At 57.3% G+C, this 15619-nt stretch overlaps 3 protein-coding genes across 4 annotated transcripts in view; 2 read left to right on the forward strand and 1 right to left on the reverse strand.

Moving 5' to 3' along the window:
* KIF9 (kinesin family member 9) overlaps positions 1-11185 on the forward strand; it is a 37407-nt gene extending 26222 nt beyond the window's left edge. For both annotated transcript variants that reach the window (XM_030444918.1, XM_030444917.1), the window contains 6 exons: positions 571-750; positions 3401-3609; positions 5055-5234; positions 6812-6927; positions 9630-9734; positions 10915-11185. In XM_030444918.1, the coding sequence (XP_030300778.1) occupies positions 571-750; positions 3401-3609; positions 5055-5234; positions 6812-6927; positions 9630-9734; positions 10915-11004 (880 nt within the window). In that variant the 3' untranslated portion in view covers positions 11005-11185. The remainder of the gene's footprint in view (positions 1-570; positions 751-3400; positions 3610-5054; positions 5235-6811; positions 6928-9629; positions 9735-10914) is intronic.
* On the reverse strand, positions 10967-13823 carry LOC115597959. Its single transcript, XM_030446488.1, has 4 exons — positions 13673-13823; positions 12747-13444; positions 11823-12695; positions 10967-11060 (listed from the first exon to the last, which is right to left on the reverse strand). Exons 1-3 carry the CDS (start codon positions 13821-13823, stop codon positions 12378-12380), a joined length of 1167 nt encoding a protein of 388 aa, XP_030302348.1. The 3' UTR covers positions 10967-11060; positions 11823-12377.
* Positions 13770-15619, forward strand: part of SETD2 (SET domain containing 2, histone lysine methyltransferase) — an 83166-nt gene continuing 81316 nt past the window's right edge. Inside the window, 1 exon segment of the mRNA XM_030444901.1 lies at positions 13770-13859. Within this exon segment, the coding sequence (XP_030300761.1) occupies positions 13822-13859 (38 nt within the window). The 5' untranslated portion in view covers positions 13770-13821.

The following is a 15619-nucleotide window of genomic DNA, read 5'->3' on the forward strand; positions in this document are numbered from 1 at the left end:
TGTGTGCTCAGTAGACTTCTGTGACAGAATCCCAGGTGATTTGAGTTGGAAAGGATGTTAGAGAGGAACCACCAAGGCTTTAGGAGCCACTTGACATGGGGGACTCCTCTGTGTTGTTGTTTTTTAATTATTTTCTGAGGGAAATGGGAGGAGGCTGAGCACACTGCATCTCTCTGGAGTCCTCCTGTCCCCTGCAGAGCTGAGGGGGAAGAACAGAGAGTTGGGCTTGGTTTAGGTGTGGGGTGAGGTCAAATCCCAGGGGATTCAGTTTGTAGGTTCCTCTGAAGGCACAGAGGGTTTCCCTGTCTGCAGAAATGCCTCAGCCCAGGCAGGGTGGGACTGGGGAACCTTCTCAAGAGAGCCAGTCCAGCCTGGGCTGTTTTCTGTACAGGTTTCTACACAAAGCAGGCTCTCTAGGGAGTAAGGGTTTGGGAGAAGAAGGCTGACCTTATTATCCCTTCTGAGTAGATCTCTGATGAGAGCATCAGTCAGCAAAGCCATCACCTCCAGCACCTTTTGCTTCCAGTTTCTTATTCTGAAGGAATTAATGACTCTTTTCCCCCCCATCAGGAAGGAAGGAATGGAAACCTCTTCTTTTGGCAGAGACATAACTGGTCCTGCACCATCAGAAACTCAGGGAATCATTTCCCCCAAGGATCTGGCTGGGAAAGAGGGAGCAAGGAAGGACCCAGCCAATGCTGAGGCAGAGCTCTCCAGGTCAGCTCCTGGGGAGGATTCCCAGCAGCCCAGGTGAGCTTTCCCTCCCAGAGGGGACATCTCCTAACACCTGAGTGATCTCTTTGTGTCCCCCTGAAACAAGTCCCAGCTCCAAAGGAAAGAGGAGAGAGCCAGAGATTTCCATTGCTTGGCTGCAGAGATGCAGGGATGGGGCTGGGTGGACACTGTGCACCCAAGCATGATGGTGGGGATCATCTCCAGCTGCTCTGAGCTCTGTCCTGATCAGCTCTCTGTTACCTCTCATGTCTCTGTGCAAGTGCAGAGAGACTCCACAGAATGGAATCATGGAATTGTTTGGGTTGGAAAACACCTGTAAGATCCTGGAGTCCAACCTTTCCCCCAGCACTGCCAAGGCCACCACCACCCCATGTCCCTCAGCATCAGGGCCAGGGGCTCAGCACCCTCACCCCAAACAATTTCTCCCTCCCTCCCTCCCTGCCCAAGATCTCCTCTCCATCTCCCCTCTCCCAGCTCCAAACCCTTCCCCCTCGCAGGCTCCCATCCCTCCAGGCCCTTGTCCCAAGTCCCTCCCCAGCTTTCCTGGAGCCCCTTCAGGCACTGGAAGGTGCTCTAAGGTCTCCCCATTGCAGCCTTCTCTTCTCCAGCCTCAACACCCCCAACTCTCTCAGCCTGGCTCCAGAGCAGAGCTGCTCCAGCCCTCCCAGCAGCTCCAGGGCCTCCTCTGCACTGGCTCCAACAGCTCCGTGTCCTTCTGCTGCTGGGGACCCCAGAGCTGGACCCAGCTTTACCCCAGGGGGGGTCTCCCCAGAGGGGACCAGAGGGGGACAATCCCCTCCCTGGCCCTGCTGCTCACACAGCTCAGCACAGGGGGGGGTTGATGGCTCCTGGAGAGCTTCTCCTCTCCCCCCAGCACCCCCAAGTCCTTCTCCTCAGGGATGCTCTCCAGCCATTCCCCACCCAGCCTGGATTTGTGCTCCCTCCATGTGTAGGACCTCACACTTGGAAGTGCAGTTGGAAGAGGTCAGGCAGGGAAGGCAGCACTCAAAGTTTTGCTCTAAACAGTCTGGACTTAGGAATGTGGGGATTTGCAGCTGCTTTCTGCCAGCAGGTGCAGAACAACCTTGCAGAGCACAGAGCTCCATCCCTTGGAGGTGACAGTCCCCTGAGACACCTTCCTTCTGCCCAACCTGCTCTGTGTTGGAGGAAGAGCTGGTGTTCTTGGAGACACACGTGCATCAGAACCATCTCATGGATAACTCTTGGGCTTGACCTAAAATGTCTTTTCCAACCCAGAGCATTCTGTGATCTCCTGGGGAATCAGGTTTCTGGGTAAATAATTCCTTCTGCTCAAGCCCTGGGGAAATATGGCATGGGAATGTCTCAGGACAGAGGTGGAGTCACCATTCCTGGAGGGATTTAAAAGGCATTTGGAGCTGGTCCTTAGGGACATGGGTCAGGAGTTGACTGTGGTGTTGGTCATGGGTTGGGCTGGATGAGCTTGGAGGTCTCTTTCAACCCAAACATTCTGGGATTCTGGGATTCTGTGGGTGTGAAGGTTGGTCCAGAGATGGTACCAAGGATTCTGGAGGTGTGAAGGTACCAGAGATGGTACCAGGGATTCTGGGGGGGTGAAGGTACCAGGGATGGTACCAGGGATTCTGGGGGGGTGAAGGTACCAGGGATGGTACCAGGGATTCTGGGGGGGTAAAGGTACCAGGGATGGTACCAGGGATGGTACCAGGGATTCTGGGGGTTTGAAGGTACCAGGGATGGTACCAGGGATTCTGGGGGGGTGAAGGTTGGTCCAGAGATGGTACCAGGGATTCTGGAGGTGTGAAGGTACCAGAGATGGTACCAGGGATTCTGGGGGTGTGAAGGTACCAGAGATGGTACCAGGGATTCTGGGGGTGTGAAGGTGCCAGAGATGGTACCAGGGATTCTGGGGGTGTGAAGGTACCAGAGATGGTACCAGGGATTCTGGGGGTGTGAAGGTGCCAGAGATGGTACCAGGGATTCTGTGGGTGTGAAGGTACCAGAGATGGTACCAGGGATTCTGGGGGTGTGAAGGTACCAGAGATGGTACCAGGGATTCTGGGGGGGTGAAGGTACCAGGGATGGTACCAGGGATTCTGGGGGTGTGAAGGTACCAGAGATGGTAGCAGGGATTCTGGGGGGGTGAAGGTTGGTCCAGAGATGGTACCAGGGATTCTGTGGGTGTGAAGGTACCAGAGATGGTACCAGGGATTCTGGGGGTGTGAAGGTACCAGAGATGGTACCAGGGATTCTGGAGGTGTGAAGGTACCAGAGATGGTACCAGGGATTCTGGGGGTGTGAAGGTACCAGGGATGGTACCAGGGATGGTACCAGGGATTCTGGGGGTTTGAAGGTACCAGGGATGGTACCAGGGATTCTGGGGGGGTGAAGGTACCAGAGATGGTACCAGGGATTCTGGGGGGGTGAAGGTACCAGAGATGGTACCAGGGATTCTGGGGGTGTGAAGGTACCAGGGATGGTACCAGGGATCCTGGGGGTGTGAAGGTACCAGGGATGGTACCAGGGTGCCTCTAGCACAGCCTGAGCCTCACAGGAGCCACGGAAATCCCATCCCCAAAGCTCAGCTGTGGCCACTGCCACCAGCAGTGTCACTCTGCAGGGCAGAAGGAGCTGACCTGCCCCTGGCTGTCTCCAAATTGTTTTGCAGTTCCCCTCCACCCAAGCCCAGGGCATTTGAGCAGTTTAAGGAGGAGTCTGGCAGGGAGCTGAACCAGATCTTTAAGGAGAACAAGAGCATCCTCCGTGCCAGGAAGAAGAGGAGCAGTGCAGTAGAGCAGAAAATCAACCTCATCAAGAAGGAGCTGAAGGACACCAAGGAGGCTTTGGAAGCTCTGCAGCAGGAGAGGATGGAGCATGGTAAGGCTCTGGGTGGACACTGCCAGGCAGAAGCTGACAGCAGAGAGGGTTCTGACCTGGTTTCAGAGCAGTTCTGGTGCTGAGAGCACAACTGGTGCTTGCTGGGGCAACAGGACAGCCCTGCCAAGTGGGTTCCAACATCACTGCTCCACCTGAGCCTCCACATTTCAGATCCATTGAGTTCTGCTACTCAGGGTTTACACTGCTGAGCTGAGCTGCTGGTTCATAATCAGAATGCTAAGGATGGTTTGGGACCTTCACACTCACCCAGTGCCCCCCCTGCCATGGTCAGGGACCCCTCCCCCAGCCCAGGGGGCTCCAAGCCCCATCCAACCTTCAACACTGCCAGGGATGGGGCAGCCACAGCTTCCTTGGGCAACCTGGGCACCCAGGGGCTCAGCACCCTCAAATTATAGATTTTTTTCCTAATGTTCAATCTAAATTTCCCCTCTTTGAGGTTTTTTTTTTTCTCCCCTCTTAAAGTTTCCCCCCCCCCCCGTGCTCTGCTGAGCCCCCTCTGCAGTGCTGTGCCCAGGTCTGGAGTCCCCAACCCCAGAAGGACACAGAGCTCCTGGAAGGTGTCCAGAGCAGAGCCACTCAAATGCTCAGAGGGCTGAGCACCTCCCTGGGAAGCCAGGCTGAGGGATTGGGGTTGTTCAGCCTGGAGAAGAGGAGGCTCCCAGGGGAGCTCAGAGCAACCTTCCAATATCTGAAGGGGCTCCAAGAAAGCTGGGGGAGGGCTTTGGACACGGGGGGGTAGGGAGAGGAGAAGGGAAATGGGTTAAAACTTGGAGAGAAAGGGGAGATTGAGGTTGGAGATGGGGAAGGAATTCTTGGATTTGAGGCTGGTGAGACATTGGCCTCAGCATCTGTGTTAGATAAAAACCTGAGGCTCTGGGCAGAACTTCTAGCAGTCTGCCAGTACCTGAAGAGCCCCCAGAAAAGCTGAGGAGGGACAATTTACAAGGGCCTGGAGTGATAGGATGAGGGGGAAGAGTTTCCAAGTGGAAGAGAGGAGATTGAGTTGAGATATTAGGAGGGAATTGTTTGGGGTGAGGGTGCTGAGCCCCTGGGTGCCCAGGTTGCCCAAGGAAGCTGTGGCTGCCCCATCCCTGGCAGTGTTGAAGGTTGGATGGGGCTTGGAGCCCCCTGGGCTGGGGGAGGGGTCCCTGACCATGGCAGGGGGGGCACTGGGTGAGCTGTAAGGTCCCTTCCAACCCAACCCATTCCATGATCTGGATGTGTCCAGGGAATGAGCACCATCTGAGCAGGTTCAAGAGTTCAGCAGAGATTTCTGTGTTTGCAGAAAAGGTCTGTAAGGAAATGCCAGCTCTGTGGTTAACCTCAACATAACTGGGTAACTACCCTGTGGTTCCAAGCATAATGACTTCTTCATCCCTCCACACCCTCAGCAGAAACCTTCATTGCCTTTTCTTCCCCTCCAGGACTCTATGTTGATGAGAGAGGTCAGATCATCACTGATCAGGAGGAATTCTTCCTCACTGAGAAGCTGAAGGAGCTGCAGGAGGAGCAGAGGGATGGGTGTGCTGAGCTGCAGGACCTGCAGGCAGAGATCCAAGAGCAGCAGCAGTTGGTGGATCAGTGCAGGAGAACTCTCATCTCAGGTTGGGCTCACCAGGGCAGGTCCTGAAATGTCACCACTTTCTCTGGCAGCATCTTGGTGCTGAAGAACTTCACAGCCAGGCTGTGGATCTGCCAAGCTCATGTCATCCTCTGTGGTCATGTTTCTTGGTGCCTTCCAGGTGTGGCTTTTCTGGATGAGTTTTTTTAATTGGTTGGTTTGCTGGGGTTTATTTTTTGTCATAGCACTGGGCTGCTGTGGATTCTCTCTGACAGATAAGAAGGATGTGCTGCCCCTGGGTCACACCTCTAAATGTGAGGCTGTGGCTGAAAGCTTCTCCCAACAAAGCTGACAACAATGCTGCTCCTGATGGCCCTGCTGAGAGTCATGGAATTCTTCAGTTTGGCTGGAAAAGATCATGGAGTCCAACCCTTCCCCCAGCATCACCCCATGTCCCTCATCCCCACATCCCCGGGCTCTGAAACCCCTCCAGGGATGATGGGGACTCCAGCCCTGCCCTGGGCAGCCTGGGCCAGGCCCTGACAACCCTTTCCAGGCAGAAATTCTTCCCCAGCTCCAACCTAAACCTCCCCTGGCACAACTTGAGTTGTGCCCAAAGTTCCTCTTGTCCCATCCCTTGTTCCTTGGGAGCAGAGCCCGACCCCCCCTGGCTCCAACCTCCTCTCAGGGGGTTGCAGAGAGCCACAAGGTCTCCCCTCAGCCTCCTCTGCTTCAGGATCAACACCCCCAGGGCCCTCAGCTGCTCCTCACAACTTCTCCAGACCCTTCTCCATCTTCTCCAGCCCCTCCTCCATGCTCTCCAGACCTTCTCCTTGTGCTCCAGACCCTTCCCCACCTCCATTCCCTTCTCTGCACACTCTCCAGACCCTCAATCTCCTTCTGCTCCTGAGGGGATGGACTCACTCACTCTCCATGTCCTTATGGGGCCATCTCAGAGGTAAAGTGGGGTCACACAACATTGGGGTTGCTCTCAGGAAGGTTTCACCTCCTCTGCCCCTCCAGACTGCCTGGATGGAGAGCAGTGCCAGTCCTCAGCTCCCTCTTCCTCCCTGGTGGCCCAGCTGTCCCCAGGGCTCTTCCCACCCCATGGGCAGTGGGGGATAACAGCAGAGAGAATTCCTGCTTGGTGTTCTCCCTGCTTATTATGGGATGGGAAGAGCCTGGGCTTTGCTTCTGGTGCCTTCGGAATTGAAACCTGAGTCCCAAATCTGCTGTCCCTTCCCAATGGTCAGCTCCAGCTGGATGTCCCCATGTCCCCTGGATGCAGAGGCAATGCCATCTCATGGCCAGACACATCTTGGGCTCCAGAAGCCCAGGGGACTGTCCCCAGGGCCATCCACCACGTCCCAGCCACCTCCCAGGCAGGCAGGGCAGGCAGCAGCACATCTCAGCGTGGGCAGTGTTCCCTGATAATGCCCTGACCTCCTGTTTAACCTTTCCAAGAGATGAAAACCCAAGAGCTTGGAATTCTGAGGTCACATCTGAGAGGTGAAGAGCACTGAGGTCCTGCCCAACCCATGAGCAAGGAGCCAGAAGCTGCCCAGCCATGATTTTTGGTTCATCACAGCCCTGGTTATTGTCCTTCTCTTTGCTTTGCAGAGTTTGAGGTGTGGTACAGTGAGTCCTTCCTTATCCCCCAGGATGTGCAGGAAGCTCTGAAGCCCAGTGGCAGCATCAGGCCTGGAATGATTCCCATCAACAGAGTCCTGTGCCTGGTGAGTTGGTTCTGAGAGCTCTGCTCTGAGCCCCAGGGGTGGCATGGCACTGAGAATCAGAGAATCATAGAATGGGCTGGGTTGGAAAGGACCTCAGAGCTCATCAAGTCCAACCCTTGATCCACTCCCCCCGTGGTTCCCAGCCCATGGCACTCAGTGCCACATCCAGGCTCTTTGGAAAGATCTCCAGACACGGAGAATCCACTACTTCCCTGGGCAGCCCATTCCAATGCCTGAGCACCCTCTCCAGAAAGAAATTCTTTCTCATCTCCAACCTAAACCTCCCCTGGCACAACTTGAGACCCTGCCCTCTTGTCTTGCTGAGAGTTGCCTGGGAAAAGAGCCCAACCCCCCCCTGGCTCCAACCTCCTTTCAGGGAGTTGCAGAGAGTGATGAGGTCTCCCCTGAGCCTCCTCTTCTCCAGCCTCAACACCCCCAGCTCCCTCAGCCCTTCCTCACAGCAATTCTGCTGGATCCCTTCACAGCCTCCTTGCTCTTCTCTGGACCTGCTCCAGCACCTCAATCTCCTTCCTGAGCTGAGGGGCCCAGAACTGGACACAGGACTCAAGCTGTGGCCTCCCCAGAGCTGAGCACAGGGGCAGAATCCCTTCCCTGGACCTGCTGGCCACGCTGTTCCTGAGCCAGCCCAGGATGCCATTGGCCTTCTTGGCCACCTGGGCACACTGCTGGCTCCTGTTCAGCTTCCTGGCAATCCAGACTCCCAGGTCCCTTTCTGCCACTCTGTGCCCAGCCTGTAGCACTGCATGGGGCACAAGAGGGAGGAGGAGGAGGAGGAAGAAGCAGCCAGGGCAGCTCTGCCCCTTTCACTGAGCAGAGGGGTTGGTGTTGGGATGCAGAACCCCTGGAGATGCAGCTGGATTTCACCTTAGCTTTTGCCACGAGGAGGTTGAAACAAGGACAGAGAGATTCCAGTCCCATCTCCTGACTGTCAGCCAGCAGGCAAAGTGCCCGGAGGTGCCAGGGGCACTTGGGAGCTTTTGTTTCCACTGAGGTCTGAGGTTTACAGCTCAGCTATTGTCTCTGGTGTTGTGGCAACTGGGACTCAGCCAGCCCTCTGTTCAGAAACCCCCATGTTGGGGTAGCAGGGCTCTTGTCTCACTCCTGACAAAGCACATTTCTCTTCAGCTCCTCATTTCCCAGATTCTGCTCTGCACTGGGCTCCTCTGGAGGCATCCCAGGCTTTGGCTGGCACTGCTGAACATCAGACACGAATCCCTTCTGCTCTTTGGGGGGAAGGAGGTGGCTTTGCTTCCACTCTGACAGCAGGGAGTGATGCCAGGAGAGAGACCCCACCCTGGCTGTGAGGGAGAATCAGATCTCAGCCATCTGTACCTTTGTAGATAGCAAACAGAGAGCCTAGGTGGCCAAGGTGGCCACCAGCATCCTGGCTGGGACCAGCACTGGGGTGGGCAGCAGGAGGAGGGCAGGGATCATCCCCTGTGCTGGGCACTGCTGAGGCTGCACCCCCAATCCTGGGGCCAGTTTTGGGTCAGAAAAGAGACATTGAGGGTCTGGAGAGTGTGCAGAGAAGGGAATGGAGGTGGGGAAGGGTCTGGAGCACAAGGAGAAGGTCTGGAGAGCATGGAGGAGGGGCTGGAGAAGATGGAGAAGGGTCTGGAGAAGTTGTGAGGAGCAGCTGAGAGAGTTGGGGGTGTTGAGGCTGGAGAAGAGAAGGCTGCAATGGGGAGACCTTAGAGCACCTTCCAGTGCCTGAAGGGGCTCCAGGAAAGCTGGGGAGGGACTTGGGACAAGGGCCTGGAGGGATGGGAGCCTGTGAGGGGGAAGGGTTTGGAGCTGGGAGAGGGGAGATGGAGAGGAGATCTTGGGCAGGGAGGGAGGGAGGGAGGGAGAAATTGTTTGGGGTGAGGGTGCTGAGCCCCTGGGTGCCCAGGTTGCCCAAGGAAGCTGTGGCTGCCCCATCCCTGGCAGTGTTGGAGGTTGGATGGGGCTTGGAGCCCCCTGGGCTGGGGGAGGGGTCCCTGACCATGGAAGTTTTAATGAGATGATCTTGAAAGGTCCCTTCCATCCTAAACCACTCCATGATTCTGTGACTTTCCCCTGGAGGCTCCTTTCCTATTCGGATCCATTCCCCTTTCCCAGAGCTCACCGCCCTAACCCCTTTCTCCAGGCTTTGCACCTTTTTTGCTCTTGTTTTGCCTGGCTTTGCCCACCTGCCTTTTATCACACCAGAATTTCACTGTCACCTTCTCCAGGCTCCTCATGAACCCCTCCCTGAGGTGACCTCTTGGAGCTATCCTCAAATCTGCCATGAAAACATGAAACACCAGCTGGTATCTTATAAAATCCAACTTCCATTCCACTCAGCCTCCTTGTTCCTTCCAGAGAAATCCCTGGAGCAGTGTGGGATGGACATTGGGTATCTCAGAGAGGAGCAAGCTCAGAACTCCTTCAAGCTGTGATATTAAGGAGAAGGGAGAGTGTCCTGGGGGATATTATGGGCAGAGCAGGACCAGGAGAAGTCATCTGAGGGAACCCCTTTGGGCTTTTACAGCTGGAGATGGGTTTTGCCCAAAGTTCTCCTCAAATCTTCTCACCTAAGGAGTGGGAAGGGGGAACCTCTGAGTCCTGAGGTTTGGGGGAAGTTGTTGGATCAAAGCATCAGGTGTCCCCTGTGCCTCCTGATGTGTCACCTGCACTGGGCTCTGTCTTTCTGCTGCCAGGAGGAAGATGATCAGGAGAGGTACAGGAGGATGCAGGAGACAGCACTGCCCCACAGCCCAGCTTCTGTCCCCTTCTACAGGGCAAAAATGAAGATTGACCAAAAGGTAAAACCTCACCTGGGGCCCCCTCTGTGCTGGCTGAGCAGTTCTGGGGGGGTGTGTGTGAAGGATTCTCCTGGGACTGTTTGCTTCTGCAGCACCACAAAGCTCTCTGGAAGGTTCTTTGTCTCTGGAGGATGTAAAAACCTCAGCCTGGGTTGGGCTTCTGTGAAACCCAAGCTCAGCACTTCTCACTTCTTCTTTTGGGCTCTTTGAGATGCTGCCAAGGCTCACTTGGACCTCAGAAAGGGGGGGTGTGCCTGAAAGGGCCTCAAAAATGTCTAATTCAACACTTTAAAGGAAAATATCTCAAAACCAGCCCTCCAGTGCTTGGGAGGAGAATATCCCAGGAATTTCCCAGGACTTCTCATGCCCCCCTGTGAGCTTGTTGGGATCTGCCAGCAGTAGAGTGATGCTGGAGCACTCAGCACTGCTGAGGCTGCACCCCCAATCCTGGGGTCAGGTCTGGGTCAGAAAAGAGACATTGAGGGGCTGGAGAGTGTGCAGAGAAGGGAATGGAGGTGGGGAAGGGTCTGGAGCACAAGGAGAAGGTCTGGAGAGCATGGAGGAGGGGCTGGAGAAGATGGAGAAGGGTCTGGAGAAGTTGTGAGGAGCAGCTGAGGGCCCTGGGGGTGTTGATCCTGGAGCAGAGGAGGCTGAGGGGAGACCTTGTGGCTCTCTGCAACCCCCTGAGAGGAGGTTGGAGCCAGGGGGGGTCGGGCTCTGCTCCCAAGGAACAAGGGATGGGACAAGAGGAACTTTGGGCACAACTCAAGTTGTGCCAGGGGAGGTTTAGGTTGGAGCTGGGGAAGAATTTCTGCCTGGAAAGGGTTGTCAGGGCCTGGCCCAGGCTGCCCAGGGCAGGGCTGGAGTCCCCATCATCCCTGGAGGGGTTTCAGAGCCCTGGGGATGTGGGGATGAGGGACATGGGCTGGGGTGGCCCTGGCAGTGCTGGAGCAACCATTGGGCTGCATGACCTTAAAGATCTTTTCCCACCCAAACATTTCTGTGCTTCTAAGGGGATCATGGCAGCTTTTTCCAGCATCACCTGGGAAGGTTGGGAAGGTGACTTTTTAAATTTTTTTTCTTATTTTTTTATTTTTCAGGAAAAAAGCTTCTACAGGAGAGAATTTTACTCTGAAAACTGAGCTCCCATTAACAATCCTCTTTTCCTTTCTGTTGCCAGCACTCATACATCAGAACCATGCTGTCCCTCCAGCAGATGCACAAGAAACATGGGAAGAAGCAGCCCCTCTCCTTCCTGCAGGTTGGGTAGCAGATCCAAGGCACTTGCTCCATGCTGTCACCTCAGGAGGTGCCTCCTGTTCATGTCTGGAACAGAATAATCAAAAATAAACAGTAGGGAAAAACCAAACCACCCAACTTTAGTGCTGCTGAAGTCACAGACAGCTTTGTGTTGGAAGGAACCTTAATGCTGACCCAGTGCCCCCCCTGCCATGGTCAGGGACCCCTCCCCCAGCCCAGGGGGCTCCAAGCCCCATCCAACCTTCAACACTGCCAGGGATGGGGCAGCCACAGCTTCCTTGGGCAACCTGGGCACCCAGGGGCTCAGCACCCTCACCCCAAACAATTTCTCCCTCCCTCCCTCCCTGCCCAAGATCTCCTCTCCATCTCCCCTCTCCCAGCTCCAAACCCTTCCCCCTCGCAGGCTCCCATCCCTCCAGGCCCTTGTCCCAAGTCCCTCCCCAGCTTTCCTGGAGCCCCTTCAGGCACTGGAAGGTGCTCTAAGGTCTCCCCATTGCAGCCTTCTCTTCTCCAGCCTCAACACCCCCAACTCTCTCAGCCTGGCTCCAGAGCAGAGCTGCTCCAGCCCTCCCAGCAGCTCCAGGGCCTCCTCTGCACTGGCTCCAACAGCTCCGTGTCCTTCTGCTGCTGGGGACCCCAGAGCTGGACCCAGCTTTACCCCAGGGGGGGTCTCCCCAGAGGGGACCAGAGGGGGACAATCCCCTCCCTGGCCCTGCTGCTCACACAGCTCAGCACAGGGGGGGTTTGATGGCTCCTGGGGAGCTTCTCCTCTCCCCCCAACACCCCCAAGTCCTCCTCAGGGATGCTCTCCAGCCATTCCCCACCCACCCTGGATCTGTTGCCCCCCCATGTGCAGGACTTTGCTCTTGTCCTTGTTAAACTCCCCCAGGTTCTCCTGGTCCCAGTTCTCCAGGTTCTCCAGGTCCCTCTGCATGCTCTCCCATCTGCTGGGCAGCACTGGTGGTGTCAGCCATGGGGACCTCAGAGCTCCATGGGGGCCTGGAGGGGACACAGTGCCTGGGATGTGATCCCAGGGATGTCCTGGGGATGATCCCAGGGGTGCTGGGGATCCTGGGATTGTCCTGAGGTGCCAGTGATCCCCAAGTGCTGAGAAACTGGAGGGGTTGTTGTCCTGTGGTCCCAGTGTCTGGGGGTGTGAGTGATGCCAGGGGTGATCCCAGTGGTGTTGGTAATCCTGGGGTTTGATCTGGGGTCCCAGGGGTGCTGCCAGGGTATGGGAGATCCCAACAGTGCTGGTGATCCCAGATTTCTAGGATGCTGGTGTCCTGGGGGAGATCCTGGTGTGCCATGGATGAGCCCAGCAGTGCTGCTGATCCCTTCATTGATCCTGGTGATCCCAGTGAGATCCAGGTGTGGTCCAAATCATCCCAGGGATCTCCTGGTGATCCAGTGGCTCACCCCAATGAGATGCCAAGGATCCCTGTGACTGATTCCAGTGCTGTCCCAGCAATCCCAGAGAACTCCTGGTGATCCTGTGGCTGATTCCAGTGCAGTCCCAGTGTGCCAGGGAGCTCTTGGTGATCCCGATGAGATCCTGGTGTAGTCCCAGTGATCCCAGGGATCTCCTGGTGATTCTGTGGCCGATCCCTGCTGCAGTCCCAGTGATTCAGGGAGCTCTTGGTGATCCCAGAGGTGGTCCCAGTGAGATCCTGATGTGGTCCCAGTGATGCCAGGGAGCTCCTAGTGATCCAGAGGCCGATCCTGGTGCAGTCCCAGTTTTCCAGGGAGCTCCTGGTGATCCTGTGGCTCATCCCAGTGAGATGCCAGGGATCCCTGTGGCTGATTCCAGTACAGTCCCAGTGATCCCAGTGAGATCCTGGTGTGCTCCCAGCGATCCTGGGGAGCTCCTGGTGGTCCAGTGGCTGATCCCAGTACAGTCCCAGCGATCCTGGGGAGCTCCTGGTGATCCAGTAGCTGATGCCAGTGCAGTCCCAGTGATCCCAGTGAGATCCTGGTGATCCAGTGGCTGATCCCAGTGCAGTCCCAGTGTTCCAGGGAGCTCTTGATGATCCCAGAGGTGATTCCAGTGAGATCCTGGTGCAGTCCCAGTTTTCCAGGGAGCTCCTGGTGATCCTGTGGTGAAGCTGTGGCTCTTGTGACCGATCCGCGAGTGACCCGGGGGATCCAGTGACTGATCCCGGAGTGCCCCAGGGGATCCAGTGACCGATCCTGGAGTGCCCCGGGGGATCCAGTGACCGATCCCGGAGTGCCCCGGGGGATCCAGTGACCGATCCTGGAGTGCCCCGGGGGATCCAGTGACCGATCCCGGGGGATCCCGGAGTGCCCCGGGGGATCCAGTGACCGATCCCGGGGGATCCCGGGCCCGATCCCGCCGCGGTCCCGGTGTCCGCCGTGACCCCCGGGGCCTCTCCCCTCTCTCCGTTCCCGCTCCCGCCGTTCCCGCAGCCGCCGCCTCCGTCTCCCCGGGGCTCTCCGGGGCCGATCCGGGGAGGAGCGGAGCGGCCCCGGCAGCCTCGGCGCGGCGGCGCGGCGGGGAGGAGCTCGGGCGGCCGGGGCGGACTCGGCGTCGGGCGGGCGGGCAGGGCCGGGCCGGGCCGGGTCGGGTCGGGTCGGGTCGGGTCGGGCAGGGCAGGGCAGGGCAGGGCGCGGATGGCGGGGCCCCGCCGGTGGCCGCTGCAGCGCGGGTCCCGCCGGACGATGTGAGGAGGAGGAGGAGGAGGCGGCGGCGGAGCCCCCGCCGGGCTCGGGAGGGCGGATTGGGCCTCCCCCGCGGTGCGGTGCGGTGCGGCCCGGCCCTGCCCGCCCCAGGGGCCGCGCCTGACCCCCGACCAGCGCCCGCCCGACCATGGGGGACTTCTACGACCCGGAGCACCCCACCCCGGAGTAAGCGCGGGCCGACACCCCGGTCCCCCCCTTCTCCTTCCCCTTCCCTCCCTGCCCCGACGCGGCCTAAAGGCCTTCCCGGGGGCTCGGCCGAACCGCCCGCCCGCCCGCTCCGCGGGGGAACCGCCGGGCGCGGAGCCGGGGTTAGGGCGGGGGGAACACGGGCCGCCGCCCCCTGCCCCTTCCCTCCTTCCCCCGGGGCGCGGCGAGCGAGCGGGAGGGGTAGGCCGCGCATCCCCGGCCTTGCGTGAGCGCCGCGGCCGGGCGCCGGCGGGGGGGAGGCCGGGTAGCGCGGGGCGGAGGGGAAAGGAGCGGAGTGGCTGAAGGGTAGCGGGGGTCTGGCCCTGCCCGGAGTCCCGGGCTTGGCGGGGACTGCCAGAGGGGGAAGGCTGGGCGGTGAGTTTGGACGTGTCCCGGGCAGGCACCCCGGGGGTTGGTATTTCTGTTTTTTCCTCATAACTATTAGAGTAATTGTTGTTTATTGTTATTATTAATGCTTGTTTTCTTCCCCCGCTGCCTGGAGGAGTTACGGCGTCCCCGGTTTTTATTTAATTTCCTCCCCCCTCCCAGCCCCTGCCCTGACCCCATTTTCTGACAGGAGGAGGGGGGAGCAGCAGCCTCATGGCCAGGGAGCTCCTCTTCTCCTCTTCTTCTCCTCTCCTCTCTCCTCGGAGGATTTTCACCCTCCTGGACATCATCACGCCGGGGCCACCAGCTTTAGGTCTTCCCCTAAAGCCCTTCAGTTCCTGCTGGTAGCAATGGGGGTTTCTTCAAACCCCCCAACCCCTTCCCTCCCTCCCTCCCTCCCTCCAAACCCTTCCTTTTCTCCCTTGGTGGTTCTGAAAGCTGCTTTGACGTTTTTAGAAGGATTTGGGTGGAAGGAGGTGGACACCCGGTGTGGAGCAGCTCAGTGCCGTGGTCAGTTTGGAGCCCAAGCTGAAAAATGGTGTTTTTTTTAGTTATGTTGGTTTTTTTTTTTTGAGGGGGAACCAGGACAACAGAGCAAACCTTTTTTTGTTTGTTAACACTACAGAGTTCTGCTTGTGCCCACCCAGAGATCTCTTGCAGCTTGAAGCAGTGCCTGAGCCTTCTAAAATGAGGGAGAGATGGAGGATTTTTAGCCTTGAACCCAGGTTGATGTTGTGCTTTTCAGCCAGGGATGGATCTGACCCTGGAGCAACCCCCACACCTCATTTACCTCAGCTCAACAGCCCCATCCTCAGCCACCCTCCAGGTTCAGGTTGTCCATCCAGAGAGTTTCAGCCTCGTTTAGATATTGCACCTCTTTTTTCATTTTGAGGTTATCCTGTCCTGGGGTGGGAGCTGAGTTGGGTTTTGGTGTCAATCCAAGTGTTTTGGTGTCAATCCAAGTGTTTTGGTGTCAAACCAAGTGTTTTGGTTGTCTCCAGCTTCACCAACCTTGGGCTTCTTGGTGTGTTTGAGCTTGGAGAGGAGAGTTAAAAGCAAACTCTGATGGTTGCAGGATGTTTGCTGCCACCAAACGTGTTGGTTGTCCCCTGCCTGCTGGGGTGAAGAGGGACCCGTGTGGTTTGTAGGTGGTTGTCTTGGTGTTGTGCTGTTGGGGAAGGTTGGTCAGAGCCCAGTGGGTTGTCAGGCTTGGCCTGGGTTGTCCTGGGAGTTGTTCAAAGAATGGTTTGGGTCAGAAGGGACCTCTCAAGGCTTTGGGCAGGGAGATGTTTGGGCTTTGGTGATGTTGCTCAAAGCCCAGCTTGAGCTCCAGCTCTTCCACTCCTGGAGGA

This window comes from Calypte anna, chromosome 2, assembly GCF_003957555.1.
Source record: "Calypte anna isolate BGI_N300 chromosome 2, bCalAnn1_v1.p, whole genome shotgun sequence".
Classification (NCBI taxonomy): domain Eukaryota; kingdom Metazoa; phylum Chordata; class Aves; order Apodiformes; family Trochilidae; genus Calypte; species Calypte anna.

Bases quoted from the DNA above. Each gene is read 5' to 3' on its own strand.
- LOC115597959 (XM_030446488.1), bottom strand. From the start codon at position 13,823: ATGGTCGGGCGGGCGCTGGTCGGGGGTCAGGCGCGGCCCCTGGGGCGG. The intron at 13,445-13,672 runs GTCCGGCGGGAC...GGCCCCGGAGAG, and splicing joins CTCCTCCTCCTCCTCACATC to CCCCGGGGAGACGGAGGCGG. The intron at 12,696-12,746 runs GAGCTCCCTGGA...CTGGATCACTAG, and splicing joins ATGAGCCACAGGATCACCAG to GAGCTCCCTGGCATCACTGG.